General features: G+C 35.8%; 1 protein-coding gene across 1 annotated transcript in view; it reads right to left on the bottom strand.

Moving 5' to 3' along the window:
• The window catches only part of LEKR1 (leucine, glutamate and lysine rich 1), a 238,968-nt gene that overhangs the window by 137,504 nt on the left and 81,108 nt on the right, over window positions 1-20,356 (bottom strand). The window contains exons 3-4 of the mRNA XM_065875811.1: window positions 11,700-11,819; window positions 3,212-3,387 (exon numbers count right to left, since the gene is read on the bottom strand). Coding sequence (XP_065731883.1) covers window positions 3,212-3,387; window positions 11,700-11,819 — 296 coding nt within the window. The remainder of the gene's footprint in view (window positions 1-3,211; window positions 3,388-11,699; window positions 11,820-20,356) is intronic.

Below are 20,356 nucleotides of genomic sequence, written 5' to 3'. Positions count from 1 at the left end.
GCGTAATATTTTTGATGTTTATCCAAGTTACTGCATTACTGTAGTTCATTCTATATTCCATTGTTTATTCAGCCGTTTTTTTGATAATCCATTCTACTGATGTACTTCTCAGCTTTTACCAACTTAAGGCTATTTTGAATAAAGCTTGAATAAAATTGCTGAATATTTTTATGGACATATGTTTTCATTTGGGGGAGATGGTAAATTCCAAAGAGAAGAATTTCAGAGACATCAGACAGATGTATCTTTAGTTTTATAAAAAAAACTGTCAGATCCTTTTTCAAAGCGGCTGTAACATTTTATACTCTCACCAATTTGTTTGAGAGTTCCAGTTGCCCTCCTTCCTCACCAAAATTTGCTGTTGTCATTTTTTTTCATTTTAGCCAACGTAGTGTGTATGTACTGGTATCTCACTGTGGTTTCAACTTGCATTTCCCTATGACTCATAATGCTGAGCACCTTTTCATGTCCTTATTGGCCATTTGTTTATCTTTCCTTGTAAAGTGTCTATTCAAATCTTTTGGCCATTTTTGCTTGGATCACTTGTCCTTTTACTATTGACTTGTAGGTGTTCTTTATGTAACCTGGACAGCAGTCCTTTGTCACAGATTTTCGGAATATTTTCTCTGTCTGTGGCTTACCTATTCATTTTCTTAATGGCATCTTTTGATGAGCGGAAGTTTAAGTCTAATTCATCAATTTTTGTTCTTTTGTTATTCTTACTTCTGTGTCCTATCCAAGAAACCTTCATTTACTATCAATTCATGAAGATATTTTCCTGTTTCTCCTTTTATTGTTTTAGCTTTTATATTTAGCTCTGATTAATCCTGAATTAATTTTTATGGAGTTAAGGAGTCAAGGTATATTGTCCTATATGGCTATTCAGTTGTTCCAGCACAATTTGTTGAAAGACTTTCTTTTTCCCATTGAATTGTTTTGGTGCCTTGTCAAAAGTGAAATGAACATTATCAACAGGGGTCATTTACAAGGCTATTTTGTTCCATTGATCCATTGTTGATCCATATGCCAATATTACACTGACTTGTTTACTGTGATTTTATAATAAATCTTAGAGTCAGATGATGTTAATTCTCCATTATTATTAGTGTTTTATATAGCTTTTTGTATTTTTTTAGTGGTTGCTCTAGGGATTATACATCCTTAATTTCTTAGTCTACATAGAATGAATGTTGCACCATGTCACATAAAATACAAAAAGCGTGCAACCATATGGATCTATTACCCCATCCCCCTGTCCTTTATGCTCTAGCTGTCATATGTTAAATCAATATACTTTATAACCTCCACCATATAATATTATAATTCTTACTTTAAATGAGCATAGACAGTTTTTCAATTCAAAGGAAAAAAGAGTTTCATATTTACTGATATTTATTACTTATGGTACATTTTAACCCTTCCCTGGAGCTCTGTTCACTTTTTTCAGTATTTATCTCTCTTCTTCAAATTGAATAATTTCTATTAATCTATCTTAAAGTTCATTGATTCTTTCTTTGGTAATCAAAATATGCTATAAAAGTCTATCCAGTAAATTTTTATTTTAGATATTGCATATTTTAATTCTTGACTTTCCAATTTTTAATAGTTTCTTGCTGAGATTTTCTCTCTTTTCATTCATTATTAGCTTATTTTCCTCTATGTCATTGAACATAGTTAACAGCTGATTTGAAATCCTAGTCAGCTAATTATATCATCTGGCCCACCTCAGGGTTGGTCTCTATTGACTATCTACTCTTTTGAGTAGAAGCCATTTTCCTGTTTCTTCCCAGTTCAAGTAGTTTTGGATTGTATCCTAAACATTGCGGATGTTATGTTATGGAGACTCTGGATTCTGTTATGGTCCTCTAGAGTGTTGATTTTTTTTTTTTTTTTTTTTTTGGTATTGCTTTGTTTTAACAGGTAGTTAACTTGGCTGAACTCATATACTAAAGACTGTTTCCCCTAGGGTAGGTAGCAGGTAATGTCAATTGCTTTAGCCTTAGATGAGCTACTTAAGAGTCTTCCCTGTACACACGTATTTTAGGGATAAGCCAGAGATTTGGGAAGAGTTTATATGTGTAATTTGAGCTCTCACTTTCTATCTCTTTTCGAGGATATCCTCTCACTTCTCAAAGCTGGGACTGCCTTGATCTCTGTTCTCCAGTCCTAAAGCCAAAAAGACTATAGATTTCTATCAAAGTTCTAGCTTCCCTGCTTGGAATAGATTGTACCCTGCCCTCAATCTAACAGCCATAAAAAAAAACACCAAAACAAACAACAAACAAGGAATTCACCCAGTGCTATCCCCTTCTTTCAATTAAAAAAATAATAGATTTTTTTAGTTCAGTTTTAGGTTCATAGTAAAATTAAGCAGAAAGTACAGAGAATTCCCAGATACTCCCTGCCCCCCACACATGCATAGCTTTCCCCACCATCAACATCCTGCACCACAGTGGTACATTTTTTTACAATTAATGAACTTACATTGGCACATCATTACCATCCCAAATCTATAACTTACATTAAGGGTACATTCTTGGCGTTGTATATTCTATGGGTTTTGGCAAAATGTATAAAGACACCTATCCACCATTATACTATACAAAAATAGTTTCACTGCCCTAAAATACTCCATGCTCTATCTATTCATCCTTCCTTCCTACCCTGGCAACCACTGACCTCTTTACTATTTCCATAGTTTTGCCTTTTCCAGAATAGTCATATATTACAGTTGGAATCATCCAGTACATAACCGTTTTAGATTGGCTTTTTTCAAATAGTAATAGGCCTTCTTTCAATTTTTCTTATATTCCCTCCATGTGCTTGGTCTTGGTCACTCTCCAGTGTTTTTAGGTAGGTACTCTGTCCAGAATTTATAGTTGTTATCTGTGGGAAATCTGATCTAATTAGAGCTACTCAGCCATTAACAGAAAAAAAGTTTTAAAATACAAATTTGTACATTTAACAGGAATAACCAGACTTCTGGTCACAGTTCAAGATTGATGTATCAGAGCTTATCTTAGATCAGGCCTATAATTATTAAATTTCAGGGGTGGAATAGATCTTAATGGTCATCTAGTATACTAACAAATAACAGGTTTAAAATTAATCATAATTCCCATCACATAAAATGAAGCATCATTATTTCATTACTTATGATATACCATTTACCAAAACAAGGACGATTATGTTCTAAATATATATAACAAACCTGTCAAGGCTGTTTCACTTATGGATTTAATTTGTAGAAAAACTTCTCCTTTCAGTGAAGTCCAGTTTTGAAAATTATCATATACTTCATTTTTAATACTGGTTAGCTCTCTTTTACTAAAAGTAAGTAATGAAAGAGTCTTATTCCAGAGATACTTGTATTCTTTCAATCTCTGACTGTAAAGAAGTAAGGAAAAATTAGGATTTTAAAAAATAGCAAGCATAGTAACAAATATGTATTTGAAAAAAGGTTTTCTTTGAAAAATGGTTTTAGAGTGACCATACAATCTACCGTTTAAATGGAGACAGTTATGAAAGTAAAAGTAGGTGCTATCTGCCTTATGCTGAGAAAACATATAAACTGGGGTTATCCCAGGAAGACTGAGGTATATGGTCACCCCAACTCATTTCCATTGTGTTATAATATTTTAACTATAAATAAAGATAGCTAACTACTTTCATACATATTTTTCTATTAATCTTTTAAAATTAATTTAACAGCAAACATTTAGTGAAGGAAATTCAGTCAAAAGTGACTTAGTCAGGACTTCCCCGGTGGCGCAGTGGTTAAGAATCCACCTGCCAATGCAGGGGACGCGAGTTTGATCCCTGGTCTGGGAAGATCCCATATGCTGTGGAGCAACTAAGCCTGTGTGCCACAACTACAGAGCCTGTGCTCTAGAGCCCACAAGCCACAACTACTGAGCCTACGTGCCACAACTACTGAAGACTGCGCGCCTAGAGCCCGTGCTCCGCAACAAGAGAAACCACCATAATGAGAAGCCCGAACACTGCAATGAAGAGTAGCCCCCGCTCGCCGCAACTAGAGAAAGCCCGCCTGCAGCAGCAAAGACCTAATGCAGCCAAAAATAAATAAATAAAATTAAAAAGTGACTTAGTCACTGAGCCTAAAAGAGAATCTCAGATTTGTAGACAGCATTCTTCCTGCACTAGAGTCCTACAGGCAGTGTAAAACCTGGGGTAATAATAAATGAAACCTTTTTAAGTGACTGATCCAGTGCTTTTCCCACATCAAATGCCACAGCTCAAAGTAACCACATGTTTTTTACTATCTCAATGATTTTTATTACTTCAGATGTCCTGGCTCTCATTTACCTAATAATCAAGCAAGATGCAGACATGGATATGAGTGTTATCAGCAAAAAGATGATGACTGAAGCCATGGGAGTTAATATTTATCTACCTAAGTAGACTAAGATCTATTATGCAGAGACTGTATCTCTCTTGTTCATTACAGTCCCCCTTGCACCTAGCACAGTACCTACCACATAGTATGTACTCAACACATATTGATGAATGAATGAATGAGTGAAAAAAATAGATCACTCTGTTGGAGGAATAAAGAAGTAAGAAATACTGAGGATAAGATACAGGACAACACTAATATTTATGGGAATAAATCAGAAAACAAATCCTCAAAGGAGATGAGGGAGGAGCAACCAGTGAAGAAAAGCCAAAAAGATAACATCGGAAAAGCCAGGGGATAAGAGAATTTAAAGTAGAGAGTAGTGATCAGTGTTTAAGGCCTCAGACAAAGGCTGAACAGAGGCCATTATATCCGGTATTAAGGAGGTCTTTGGTGACCTAAGAGAGAGGCTTCAGGTAGGAAAAGACTGAGCAGTAAAGCAGAAATGAGAAAATAGTTATGTGGTACCAGCAATCAAGAACCTTGATTGAGGCAGCAAGGAGAGAAAAAGGAAGATACACAGTAGAATGGTTTGTTAGGATGGGAGACACCTGAGTGTTTACAGAGCTGAGCAGACAGTATGAGTAGTCACAGAGGCTAAAAAACACAGGCAAGAGATGTGATCATTTTTTGTGCAGAGAGCTAGAAAGAAAGGACAGATGTAAAACAAAGGCTGAAAGATTAGCCTTTGCCAGGAAGAAGAAGGGTGGTGTCATTCTGTGTGGTTAATTAATAAGGTCCACTTGAGTGACCAAAAGCCACAGAGAATCCTCAATCAGCATGCAGACCTGGGAGCTAAGAGAGATGTTGATTTCAAAAAAAAAAAAAAATCAAAGAAAGGGGTGGGGGTGAGGGAGGGATGGATTGGGAGGTTGAGGTTAGCAGATGCAAACTATTACATATAGAATGGATAAACAACAAGGTCCTACTGTATAGCACAGGAACTATATTCAATATCCTGAGATAAACCATAATAGAAAAGAATATAAAAATGAATGTATATAACATGTATAACTGAATCACTTTGCTGTACAGCAGAAATTAACACAACATTGTAAATCAACTATATTTCAATTAAAAACAAGCCAAAAAAAAAATCAAAGAAAGAGTCCAACAGATCACTAAAGCAAAGGGGAGCAATAGTGAGGATGGGAAGTTTGAATGCGAAGCCAGGAAGTGGTAAGACAGAGACAAGAACTATGAACTAAGTCAAGGTTGAAGACCTAATGGGCCCAATGTAAGGCAGCTGCTGGGAGCAAGTCATGAACATGGGGGTCAAGGCCTAAAGGGATATTTAATAGAAGACCAGATACGGATGCATGTGCTTATGTAGGGACAAAAGGCAGGAAACAGAAAAATCAAGCCACTTAGCGAAGAGCAGATCCATCACACTTTGTGTGGCCTAGATCTTATATGATTGGTGTGGATAGAGGGATGGCTTTCTTGTAAAAGACGACTACAAAATTAGGTTTAAAAGTGTGCACTTATAGATTGAGAAAAATTATTACAAATAAAATTGTAAAAGTTAATAAATCTCATCAATATCACAAAATACAGAAAAACTCTAACTTTTTAATAAGTAACAGCTCTACAATACTTCTTTTGTCTATAATTTTTGGCTACATGCTTTACAAGCACCTTTTCATATGAGAACCATTTTATAATAATACTTTGTGTGGAGAGAATATAAAAATTATACAGCCTTTCATCTAGCAAGGCCATTAGTTTTATTATCTGTGGTAGTTTAGAAAGATTCTTTTAGCTTCATAGCCCATTATTGGTAATATCATGAAAATATTAAGCATTGTCAAATTTGGGAAAATCCTTATAAAAATTTTTCATATATGATAAAATTTTTGGCATTTCAAGTTTTCTTGGAAAATGACATCTTAAATTGTCTTTGAAATGATGAAACTCATGAACCAGCTTATCTCAGATGTCCTTGAAGTGGTATACTATGATTTTTATGATATATTCAGTGATGTCAGCAGCTTTGGTCAAATCAGCAAGAAACTTAAATCTTTCTCCAATGTATTCAAATAATTAACTCCTCTTCATTGAATGGATTACAAAATAATTCAAGAGATTTTATTGAAAATGTATCACTTATGATGTAATCTGAAAAAATGTTATAATCTGTTTTTTATGACAGAATAATTTCTATTGTTTAAATTGTTCATCTTTATTGCTTTTACTCCATTAATTCAAAAAAATTCATACAGGGCTTCCCTGGTTGTGCAGTGGTTGAGAGTCCACGTGCCAATGCAGGGGACGCGGTTTCATGTCCCAGTCTGGGAAGATTCCCACATGCTGCAGGGCGGCTGGGCCCATGAGCCATGGCCGCTGAGCCTGCGCGTCCAGAGCCTGTGCTCTGCAACGGGAGAGGCCACAACAGTGAGAGGCAAGCGTACCGCAAAAAATAATAATAAATTCATACACATCCCTATTTTTAGTCTGCAATGTCTTGTTTGTGTAATTGAAGCAGTCTAAAATGTCTTTCTAAATGGCAGTTATAATGTATATTCCCAACACAACTTTCTCTCTCAGATCCCTCAAATGCCAGGGACTACTCCAAGGGCATACTGACGTCAGAAGTAGAAGAAGGGAAATCAGAGTGCAAAGAGACAGAATTTTTACAATTATAATTTAAAACCATCTTACTTTGCCAGGGGCCCTCCCAGAAGCTTGGAAGGGGGTCCTGAGTGTGGGGTTCTGAAACTTAAGTATCATTTGACTCACAGGAAATATACCTGTGTTGATAACTTTAACTCTCTTTGTGAAATACAAGGCAAGACACACAGCTGGTGAGAGATGAGTAGCACAAAGAATTTTAAGCAGAATATTGAGGATTTAGAATAGTACTGAAGAAATTGAGGACCTGGTGTTTAACAACCTGTAAGTGGGTATAAAGACTGAGGGTTTTAAGGGTAAATAAGCAGAGGTAAAAGTAGCTGGAGTATTGGTAAATTCCTCTATGCAGAAACATACTCTATGAAGAAAATCCTAAGGAATACACACACATACACACACACACACACACACACACACACACACACACAAATACTAGAATAAATGGGTTCATCAAGATCACAGGATACATAAACCATGTGCAAAAACCAATCTGTTTACTAGCAATGATGAATCCCAAAAATAAAGTTAAGAAAAAAATCCCACTTGTCATAACATCAAAAAGAATTAAATATTTAGAAATAAACTAAATAAAAGGAGTGCAAGACTTGTATACTAAAAACAAAACATTTCTGAGAGAACTAAAGATCTCAGTGGAGAGATATATGGATTCTTGGATTGAAAAATGCAACATTTTAAAAATGGAAATTCTCCCCAAATTGATCTATAGATTTAACGCTATACCTATCAAAATCCCAATAGGCTATTTTTCAGAAATTGACAAGATGATCCTAAAATTTATATGGAAATACAAGGTTCCCAGAATAGCCAAAACAATCTTGAAAACAAAAAAATTTGAAGGGCTTACATTTCTTGATCTCAAAATTCACTAAAAATTATAATATTCAAGAGAGTGTAGTACTGACATTAAGAATAGATATACATCAACAGATGAATAAAATAGAATACAGAGTCCAGAAATAATTCCTTCCATTCATGGTGAATTGATTTTATGTAAAGGGACCAAGGCAACTCAATAGGGAAAGAATAGTCTTTTTAACAAACAGTGCTAGAATAATTGAATATTCATATGAAAAAAAAAGATGAATTTAGATCCTTACTTTACATCATTCACAGGAGTTAAAATGGATCACAGACCTAAAGGTAAGAGCTAAAACTATAAAACCTTTAGAAGAACCTACTGGAAAAAATCTTTGTGACCTTTGGTTAGGCAGAGTTCTTAGATACATTACCAGAAGCACAATCCCTAAAAGAAAACATTGATTAAACTGTATTTCACTAAAAATAATAACTTTTGTTCTTCAAAAAGACACAAATACAAAAACGAAAAGACTAGCCACAGACTGGGAGAAAATATTTGCAAATCATATTTCAAATAAAAGACTTGTACCCAGAACATACAAAGAACTCTTATAATCTGATAACAAGAAAACAAACCAATGAAAAATAGAAAAAATATTTTAATAGATATTTCACCAAATAACCATAAAAATAGTTAATAAGCACATGAAAAGATGTTCAACACCATTAGTCATTTGGGAAACACAAATCAAAGCACAATGAGGTACCATTTCACAGCCTCTAGAATGGCTACTATAAAAAAAAGACAGACAATAAGAAATGTTGTCAAGAACACAGTGAAAGTAGAATCCTCATACCTGGTAGGAATGTAAAATAGTGCAGCCACTTTGCAAAATAGTTTTGCAGTTTCTTAAAGGTTAAATATCAATTTACCATATGATTCAGTAATTCTACACTTAGGTATCTACTCAAAAGAAATGAAACATACATCCACACAAAGACTTACATGTGAATGTTTATAGCAGCATTACTCATAAGTGCCAACAAGCGGAAACAATCCAAATGTCCTTCAACTAATAAATGCATAAATAAAATGTGGTACGTTCAGACAATGGAACACTATTTAGCAATAAAAAGGAACAAAGTACTGATGCATGATACAACATGGATACACATCAAAAACATTACTGAAAGATGTCAGATATAAAAGACCACATATTGTAGGATTCCATATATTTGAATTGTCCAGAGAAATATCTACAGAAACAGAAAGAAGATAAGCAATTGCCTAGGATTGGCGGTGAAGACAGAGATTGCAAATGGCATGAGGATCTTCTAAGGATGACTCAAATGTTCTAATATTGCATGTGGTAATGGTTGCACAACTCAGTAAGTTTACTAAAAATCATTACATTGTCTACTTAAAAGGGGTGGATTTTGTAGCATGTAACTTATATCTCAATACAGCTGTTTAAAAAAGACATGAGCTGATTATGGGATCAAGGCTAGAAAACAAAGTAAGGCCAGGAAATGGTTGGGAAAATCAGAAAAACAAAACAAAACAAAACTAGAAGCCTTAATGTGGCTGAAGAGTTGGTGTGAAAGTGAGAGATTTGGGGAGTTGGCTTAATTTCAAAGATGACAGAGTCTAGATTTACAAACAAGAAAAATTAAAGGATAAGTATATTTCAAACAATTTATGAAAGATTTACAATAAGAATCCTATAAAAGTAAGCACTACCAAAATATTTCAAATATGGATTGATTTGGAATTTTGGAGTTATACACAACTTTACATAAAGTGAAGTATACCTATATTCCATATTGTTTTTTAGTATCTATTTTACAGGCTTTCAAAAGTTAATTTCCATTCTCAAAAGACACTTTATTCTGAATAGCAGTTGTGCTGAGCCAACTGAGGCATACCACAGCTACTCCTCATCAACCCCTTGCGAGAGACAGGTTGGAAATGAGGTCAGGGAAAATACAAAGCATGAAGAACACTTTGCTGGAGGCTAGGTGATTAAGCCCTATTGCAATTAAACAAATGAGAGAATAATTTAAAAAGAGCAAAGTGACTCAAAGACATAGTGCATTTCCTTTTGGACTCCGTAAATAAAGATGATTACACCTGAGTAGCTAAAGCTCAAGCTTCTTTTCTTTACCACTTTAAGAGAGAAGATTATAAGCTCCTTTTCTTTATCCACAGCAAACTCGAAGTTTTACGTTCTGGTAGATATTTTTTTTTAATAATCAGTAAACTAGTTTAAAATGAGCTTTTAGTAATGCAACAAAATCACTGAACTCTACAACTTTTGGTTTGATTTTATTTTCACCAGACTGCCTTCTCCCATGCAATGTACCTACTAGTGAGGGTATTAATAAAACATGTAATTATTTTTATTCATCTGTCACAAACTTTTATTTATACTGTCTAGTTAAACGGTTACTTCTAAAATTTCTAGTGTTACTTTTTTATATAAATCAGATCCGAAACTCCCAATTTGTGATCTTTTATCTAAAAGTAAACAAAAACCACAGATCTTTTGAAAACATTTTTAAAAATAAGCAGTAAAAGTATTATGCAAAATGATGACAAAATTACAACACAGAATAAAAATAACATTTAAATATGTATAAGCTTCTTCAAGAATTTAAAATACTACAAATTACATGTAAAATGTGAATAATAAAGACTGACTTTATCAGTCCATAATATCCTGAAGCAGCATTAATTGTCTAATCTAGTCCTAGTCTAGCCTTTAAAATTTAGTCAATCCTGCCATCCATAATGGCATCTCTGGATAAAACAAATGGGATTTCCCAAGCGGACCTGAGCCAAAGCTATTGTTGGGGCCAAGACTGAATACTGATGGTCCTGACTAAAATGGAGAGTTGGGGTCACCGGGGTGATATCCTGCTGGTTCAATACTAGATTTCTAGGAAAGGACAGAGAAGATTTCTGATGACAAAAATTGTCATCTGTTTTGTGAGTAGACTCATTCATTAATTCAAAAATTATTTATTTAGCATCAGTTATGTGCAAGGCATTAATCAAAGGTTAGATGGCTAACAGGTTATCACCAGATATTGCATAAAAAAATTATTAGCCCAGATAATTTTTTTAACAGAACAATATTCCCAATAATAATAAGTAGACTGGAAAAAATAAGAACATTAAAAGTATTTACCCGGCATATGTTTTTTAGTCATCCTGAACCTGTGTCTATTTATAATGTTCATTTAACTTATTTTCCTTTTCTAAGAGCTAAAAGTTACTCAATTTAAAAATTAATCATTCTTTCTGATATTCTCAATATATTCAATTCCATTTTTAAAAAGTACTTCCTATTTTCTTTAGAACATTGGGCTTTACCTTTAGTTATTATAAAGCCTTCAAAGATTATATAAAAGCAGACTTAACACCATTTATATTGGAAATTTCTAAATTTAGGAGGTCTATTACTATCCAGTTAGAAAGTTTCCCCATTCTACTCTTTTCATGTCACTGGACTGTCGGTCAGGAGATCAAGTATACCAAGAAATACTGGCCAAGAAGAAAATGAATTAGTTACTGTGCTTTCATTCTAAATGTCACTGCAAAATCAGAACAAGGTGTTTGCCTAATTTAAATGTTATTGGCAAAACTATTTAGTTGAGATAATAGTTTAAAAAAAAGTGGTGTTTCCATTTTTTCAACAACACTATAATATTAAACTATATAAACATAGAAACTATATTACTAAAAGGTGTTTGAATGTTTATAAAGTTAGTATTAAATGAGTGTATATTTTCAATACTATAATATTCAATTCTTTAAAGATAATCTTACCTGAAGATTTGTGATTGTCTTTGTTTAATTTTTAACTCATGTTGCAACTGACTCAATTCTTTCTGTACTCTCTGAAAATCATTTTGGTGACTTTTTAACTGCATGCTTGCATCTCGAATTCTAAAAATATAAACAAATAACAACTGTTATAAGCCTAAATATTTCCTCATGAGTACTTTATCAAAATTTAAATCCACTTTTTTCATTGCAGCACTATTTACAATAGCCAGGACATGGAAGCAAACTAAATGTCCATCAACAAAGGTATGGATAAAGAAGATGTGGTACATATATACAATGGAATATTACTCAGCCATAAAAAAACACAAAATAATGCCATTTGCAGCAACATGGATGGACCTAGAGATTGTCATACTGAGTGAAGTAAGTCAGACACAGAAAAGACAAATATCATTATGATACTGCTTATATGTGGAATCTAAAAAAAGGGGACAAATGAATGTAGTTACAAAACAGAAGTAGAGTCATAGATGTATCAATAGAAAACAAACTTATGGTTACCAGCAGATAAGGAAGGGGTGGGATAAACTGGGAGATTGGGATTGACATATACACACTATTACATATAAATAGATAATTAATAAGAACCTACTGTACAGCACAGGGAGCTCTACTCAGTACTCTGTAATGGGCTGTGGGAAAAAAATCTAAAAAAATAGTGGATATATGTATATGTATAACTGATTCACTTTGCTGTACACCTGAAACTAACACAACATAGTAAAACAACTATACTCCAAAATAATTTTTTTAAAATTTTAAATCCATTTTTAATAAAAATAAAAGAAAACTATGGGGGGGGGACCTTCAAGATGGTGGAGAAATAAGACGTGGAGATCACCTTCCTCCCCACAATTACATCAAAAATACATCTACATGTGGAACAACTCTTACAGAACACCTACTGAATGCTGGCAGAAGACCTCAGACTTCCCAAAAGGCAAGAAAATCCCCACGTACCTAGGTAGGGCAAAAGAAAACAGAAAAAACAGAGACAAAAGAATAGGGACAGGACCTGCACCTCTGGGAGGGAGCTGTAAAAGAGGAAAAGTTTCCACACACTAGGAAGCCCCTTCACTGGTAGAGAGGGAGGTGGATGGGGGAAAGCTTTGGAGCCATGGAGGAGAGCGCAGCAACAGGGGTGCAGAGGGCAAAGCGGAGAGATTCCTGCACAGAGGATCGGTGCCAACCAGCATTCACCAGCCTGAGACAATTTTCTGCTCACCCGCCGGGGAGCTGGGAGCTGAGGCTTGGGCTTCAGAGGTCAGATCCCAGGAAGAAGACTGGGGTTGGCTGCGTGAAGACAGCCTGAAGAGGGCTGGTGTGCTAAAACTAGCTGGGAGGGAGTCAGGGAAAAAGTCTGGACCTGCCGAAGAGGCAAGAGACCATTGTTTCGGGGTGTGTGAGGAGACGGGATTCCTTCCATGTGTGCTCACAGGAGACAGAGCACCACCTAAGTGAGCTCCAGAGATGGGCATGAGCTGTGGCTAGCAGCTCAGACCACAGAGACAGGCATGAAATGCTAACGCTGCTGCTGCTGCCACCAAGAATCTTATGTGCAAACACAGGTCACTACCCATACCCGCCCCCACAACCCCACAGGAGCCTATGCAGCACACCACTGCCACTGTCCCCAGATCCAGCGACAACTTCCCCCGGAGAACACACAGAGCACCTCAGGCTGTTGTAATGTCACGCTGGCCTCTGCCGCTGCATGCTCCCATCGCATTCCAATTATGACTACCATCCCCCTCCCTCTCCCTGGCCTGAGACAGCAAAAGAGCCCTAATCAGCCGCTGCTTTAACCCTCTCCTGTCTGGGTGGGGAACAGACGCCTGAGGGCGACCTACACACAGAGGTGGGGCCAAAACCAAAGCTGAACCCCAGGAGCTGTGTGAACAAAGAAGAGAAAGGGAAATCTCTCCCACCAGCCTCAGGAGCAGCGGATTACACTCCCACAATCAATAGATGAATGCTGCATCTGTGGAATCCCTGAATAGACAATGAATATTCCCAAAATTGAGGCAGTGGACTTTGGGAGCAACTGTAGACTAGGGGTTTGCTGTCTGCAACTGATTTGTTTCTGATTTTTATGTTTATCTTAGTTTAGTTTTTAGTGCTTGCTATCGTTGGTGGATTTGTTTATTGGTTTGGTTGCTCTCTATTTTTATTTTTTCTTTACTTTATAATTTTTAAAATTTTATTATTATTATTTTATTCCCTTTTTTTTGTTCCTTTTCTTCTGAGCCATGTGGTTGACAGGGTCTTGGTGCTCCAGCTGGGTGTGAAGCCTGAGCCTCCGAGGTGGGAGAGCTAAGTCCAGGACACTGCACTACCAGAGAGACGCCCCAGCTCCACATAACACCAACTGGCGAGAGCTCTCCCAGAGATCTCCTTCTCAACGCTAAGACCCAGCTCCACCCAACGGCCTGCAAGCTCAAGTGCTGGATGCCCCATGCCAAACAACTAGCAAGACAGGAACATAGTCCCACCCATCAGCAGAGAGGCTGCCTAAAATCACACTAAGTTCACAGACACCCCAAAACACAAAACCAGACACAGCCTGCCCACCAGAAAGACAAGATCCAGCCCCACTCACCAGAACACAGTCACCAGGCCCCGCCACCAGGAAGCCTACACAAGCCACTGAACCAACCTCACCCACTAGGGGCAGACACCAAAAACAACGGGAGCTATGAACTTGCAGCCTGTGAAAAGGAGATCCCAAACACAGTAAGTTAAACAAAATGAGAAGACAGAGAAATATGCAGCAGATGAAGGAGTAAGGTAAAAACCCACCAGACCTAACAAATGAAGAGGAAATAGGCAGTCCACCTGAAAAAGAATTCAGAGTAATCATAGTAAAGATGATCCAAAATCTTGGAAATAGAATGGAAAAAATACAAGAAACGTTTAACAAGTACTTAGAAGAAATAAAGAGCAAACAACAATGATGAACACCACAATAAATGAAATTAAAAATTCTTTAGAGGGAATCAATAGCAGAATAACTGAGGCAGAAGAACGGATAAGTGACCTGGAAGACAAAATAGTAGAAATAACCACCGAAGAGCAGAATAAAGAATAAAGAATGAAAAGAACTGAGGGCAGTCTCAGAGACCTCTGGGATAACATTAAACACGCCAACATTCAACTTATAGGGGTCCCAGAAGAAGACCTGGGTCTGATAAAATATTTGAAGAGATTATAGTTGAAAGTTTCCCTAATATGGGAAAGGAAAGAGTCAATCAAGTCCAGGAAGCAAAGAGAGTCCCACACAGGATAAATTCAAGGAGAAACACTCCAAGACACATATTAATCAAACTATCAAAAATTAAACACAAAGGAGAAACATTAAAAGTAGCAAGGGAAAAGCAACAAATAAAATACAAGGGAATCCACATAAGGTTAAGAGCTGACCTTTCAGCAGAAACCCTGCAAGCCAGAAGGGAGTGCTAGACATATTTAAAGTGATAATAGGGAAAAACCTACAACCAAGATTACTCTAGCCAGCAAGGATCTCATTCAGATTCAACAGAGAAATTAAAACCTATACAGACAACGAGAAGTTAAGAGAATTCAGCACCACCAAACCAGCTTTACAACAAATGCTAAATGAACTTTGCTAGGCAAGAAACACAAGAGAAGGAAAAGACCTACAAAAACAAACCCCAATTATGAAAATGGTGATAGGAACATACATATCGATAATTACCTTAAATGCAAATGGATTAAATGCTCCAATGAAAAGACACAGACTGGCTGAATGGATACAAAAACAAGATCCATATATATGCTGTCTACAAGAGACCCACTTCAGACCTAGGGACACATACAGACTCAAAGTGAGGGGATGGAAAAAGATATTCCATGCAAATGGAAATCAAAAGAAAGCTGGAGTAGCAAGTCTCATATCAGGCAAAATAGACTTTAAAATAAAATTACAAGATACAAAGAAGGACACTACATAATGATCAAGGGATCGAACCAAGAAGAAGATATAACAATTGTAAATATACACCCAACATAGGAGCACCTCAACATATATGGCAAATGCTCACAACCATAAAAGGGGAAATCAACAGTAACACAGTAATAGTAGGGGACTTTAAAACCCCACTTTACCCAATGGACAAATAATCCAAAATGAAAATAAATAAGGAAACCCAAGATTTAAATAACATTAGACAAGATGGACTTAATTGATATATGGGACATTCCATCCAAAAACAACAAAATACACTTTCTTCTCAAATGCTCATGGAACATTCTCCAGGATAGACCATATCATGGGTCACAAATCAAGCCTCAGTAAGTTTAAGAAACTTCAAATTGTATCAAGTACCTTTTCCAACCACAATGCTATGAGACAGGAAAAAAACTGTAAAAAATACAAACACTTGGAAGCTAAACGATACACTACTAAATAACCAAGAGATCACTGAAGAAATCAAAAAATACCTAGAAACAAATGACCATGAAAACACAATGAGCCAAAACCTATGGGATGCAGCAAAAGCAGTTCTAAGAGGGAAGTTTATAGCAATACAATCCTACCTCAAGAAACAAGAAACATCTCAAATAACCTAACCTTACACATAAAGCAGTTAGAGAAAGAAAAACAAAAAAACCCCCAAAGTTAGCAGAAGGAAAGAAATCATAAAGATCAGGGAGAAATAAATGAAAAAGAAATGAAAAAAACAAGAGCAAAGATCAATAAAACTAAAAGTTGGTTCTTTGAGAAGATAAACAAAACTGATAAACCATTAGCCAGACTCATCAAGAAAAAAAGAGAGAAGACTCAAATCAACTGAATTAGAAATGAAAAAGAAGTAACAAATGACACTGAAGAAATACAAAAGATCATGAGAGATTACTAAAAGCAACTATATGCCAATCAAATGGACAACCTGGAAGAAATGGACAAATTCTTAGAAAATCACAACCTTCCAAGACTAAACCAGGAAGAAATAGAAAATATGAACAACTAATCACAAGTAATGCAATTGAAACTGTGATTAAAATTCTTCCAATAGACAAAAGCCCAGGATCAGATGGCTTCACAGGTGAATTCTCTCAAACATTTAGAGAACAGCTAACACCTATCCTTCTCAAACTCTTAAAAGATATAGCAGAGGGTGGAACACTTCCAAATTCATTCTACAAGGCCACCATCACCCTGATACCAAAACCAGACAAAGATGTCACAAAAAAAGAAAACTACAGGCCAATATCACTGATGAACATAGATGCAAAAATCGTCAACAAAATACTAGAAAATAGAATCCAACAACACATTAAAAGCATCATACACCATGATCAAGTGGGGTTTATCCAGGAATGCAAGGATTCTTCAATACACACAAATCAATCAATGTGATACACCATATTGACAAATTGAAGGATAAAAACCATATGATCATCTCAATAGATGCAGAAAAAGCTTTCAACAAAATTCAAAACCCATTTATGATGAAACTCTCCAGAAAGTAGTCACAGAGGGAACTTACCTCAACATAACAAAGGCCATATATGACAAACCCACAGCCAACATCATTCTCAATGGTGAAAAACTGAAACCATTTCCTCTAAGATCAGGAACAAGACAAGGCTGCCCACTCTCACCACTGTTATTCAACATACTTTTGGAAGTTTTAGCCACAGGAATCAGAGAATAAAAAGAAATAAAAGGAATCCAAATCAGAAAAGAAAAAGTAAAGCTGTCACTGTTTGCAGATGACATGACACTATACATAGAGAATCCTAAAGATACTACCAGAAAATTACTAGAGCTAATAAATGAATTTGGTAAATTAGCAGGATACAAAATTAATGCACAGAAATCTCTTGCATTCCTATACACCACTGATGAAAAATGTGAAAGAGAAATTAAGGAAAAACTCCCATTTACCATTGCAACAAAAAGAACAAAATACCTAGGAATAAACCTACCTAAGGAGACAAAAGACCTGTATGCAGAAAACTATAATACACTGATGAAAGAAATTAAAGAAGATAAAAACAGATAGTGAAATATACCATGTTCTTGGATTGGAAAATCAACATTGTAAAAATGACTATACTACCCAAGCAATCTACAGATTCTATGCAATCCCTATCAAACTACTGATGGCAGTTTCCACAGAACTAGAACAAAAAATTTCACAATTTGTATGGAAACACAAAAGACCCTGAATAGCCAAAGGAAACTTGAGAAAGAAAAATGGAGCTGGAGGAATCAGGCTCCCTGACTTCAGACTATACTACAAAGCTACAGTAATCAAGACAGTATGGTACTAGCACAAAAACAGAAATATAGATCAATGCAACAGGATAGAAAGTCCAGATATAAACCCACACACCTATGGTCACCTTATCTTTGATAAAAGAGGCAAGAATATACAACGGAGAAAAGACAACCTCTTCAATAAGTGGCACTGGGAAAACTGGACAGCTACAAGTAAAAGAATGAAATTAGAACACTTCCTAACACCATACACAAAAATAAACTCAAAATGGATTAAAGTCCTAAATGTAAGGCCAGACACTATAAAACTCTTAGAGGAAAACATAGGCAGAACACTCTATGACATAAATTACAGCAAGATCTTTTCTGACCCATCTCTTAGAGATATGGAAATAAAAACAAAAATAAACAAATGGGACCTAATGAAACTTAAAAGCTTTTGCACAGCAAAGGAAACCATAAAGAAGAGGAAAAGACTACCCTTTAGAATGGGAGAAAATATTTGCAAAGGATTAATTTCCAAAATATACAAGCAGTTCATGCAGCTCAGTATCAAAAATCAAACAACCTAATCCAAAAATGGGCAGAAGACCTAAATAGACATTTCTCCAAAGAAGATATACAGATTGCTAACAAGCACATGAAAGGATGCTCAACATCACTAATCATTAGAGAAATGCAAATCAAAAACACAGTGAGGCCATCCTCACACCAGTCAGGATGGTCATCATCAAAAATTCTAGAAACAATAAATGCTGGAGAGGGTGAGGAGAAAAGGGAACCCTCTTGCACTGTTGGTGGGAATGTAAATTGATATAGCCACTATGGAGAACAGTATGGCGTTTCCTTAAAAAACTAAAAATAGAACTACCATACGACCCAGCAATACCACCACTGGGCATATACCCTGAGAAAACCATAAACCGAAAAAGAGACATCTACCACAGTGTTCATTGCAGCACTATTTACAATAGCCAGGACATGGAAGCAACCTAAGTGTCCATCTACAGATGAATGGATAAAGATGTGGCACATATATACAATGGAATATTACTCAGCCATAAAAAGAAATGAAATTGAGTTATTTGTACTGAGTTGGATGGACCTAGAGTCTGTCATACAGAGTGAAGTAAGTCAGAAAGAGAAAAACAAATACCATATGCTAACACATATATATGAAATCTTAAAAAAAAATGGTTCTGATGAACCTAGGGGCAGGACAGTAATAAAGACGCAGACATACAGAATAGACTTGAGGACACGGGGAGGGGGAAGGGTAAGTTGGGACGAAGTGAGAGAGTAACACTGACATATATACATTACGAAATGTAAAACAGATAGCTAGTGGGAAGCAGCTACACAACACAGGGAGATCAGCTGGGTGCTTTGTGACCACCTAGAGGGGTGGGATAGGGAGGGTGGGAGGGAGGCACAAGAGGGAGGGGATATAGGGATATATGTATACATACAGCTGATTCACTTTGTTATACAGCAGAAACTAACACAACACTGTCAAGCAACTATACTCCAATAAAGATGTTAAAAAAAAAGAAAAGAAAAAAAAACTATGCTTCTCTTATATGGTAAATGAATGTACAGAGAAAGTATAGAGAGACACATACCAAATAGCCATTTTTCGTGGGGAGGAGAATGGAATTCTCAGGCAAGGAAAAGGCAACAAATATTGAAGGGAAGCATAACTTTATATCTTTTGTATTGTTTGAATTTTTGCAATGAACGTGTATTTTTACTTGTAATACTAATTAAAATGTACCTGAACAAATAATTTAACTTTTATCAAAGTAATACATGTACATAACTTAAAGTGTCAAATATTTCTAAAAGAGTTATAAGAAAAAATAGTAATCATTTGATTTTACCCCAATTCTCACTGCCCAAAATAACGTTCAACTTTTTTTCTTCTAGTATTTAACTCTGTATTATTAAATAACATGCTTATACTGTTATTTCTTAAATTTCATTTTAGATATTGTCTAGTGAATAAATCAGTTAAATCTGGTTCTGCTACTTAATATAACTGAGACCTGAATATGATGACTTAAATATACAAAGGTATCAATATATTATCTTACATAGAACAAATGTATTGTTAGCCAGTCCAATGCTGATATGATAGCTTTAGAGTGTCATCAGGGCCCCAGGATCCTTCCAGCTCTGTGGTCTACTATCTTTGGTGTGTGTCCATTATTCTCATGGTCTATGATAATGGCAGAAATGCCAACTATCACTTTCCCATTCCAGACCATCAGCAGTAGAAGACTCCTCTGTCCCTTTCAAGGATATTTCCTGGAAGTACCACAGTATACTTCTGCTGAACCTAGACACCTGGCTGTACCTAGCTGCAAGTTAAGCTGAGAAATGTAGTCTT

Source organism: Phocoena phocoena, chromosome 4 (assembly GCF_963924675.1).
Source record: "Phocoena phocoena chromosome 4, mPhoPho1.1, whole genome shotgun sequence".
In the NCBI taxonomy this organism is placed as follows: domain Eukaryota; kingdom Metazoa; phylum Chordata; class Mammalia; order Artiodactyla; family Phocoenidae; genus Phocoena; species Phocoena phocoena.
The sequence above is the reverse complement of the archived record's forward strand: the minus strand, read 5'-3'. Positions and strand labels throughout refer to the sequence as shown.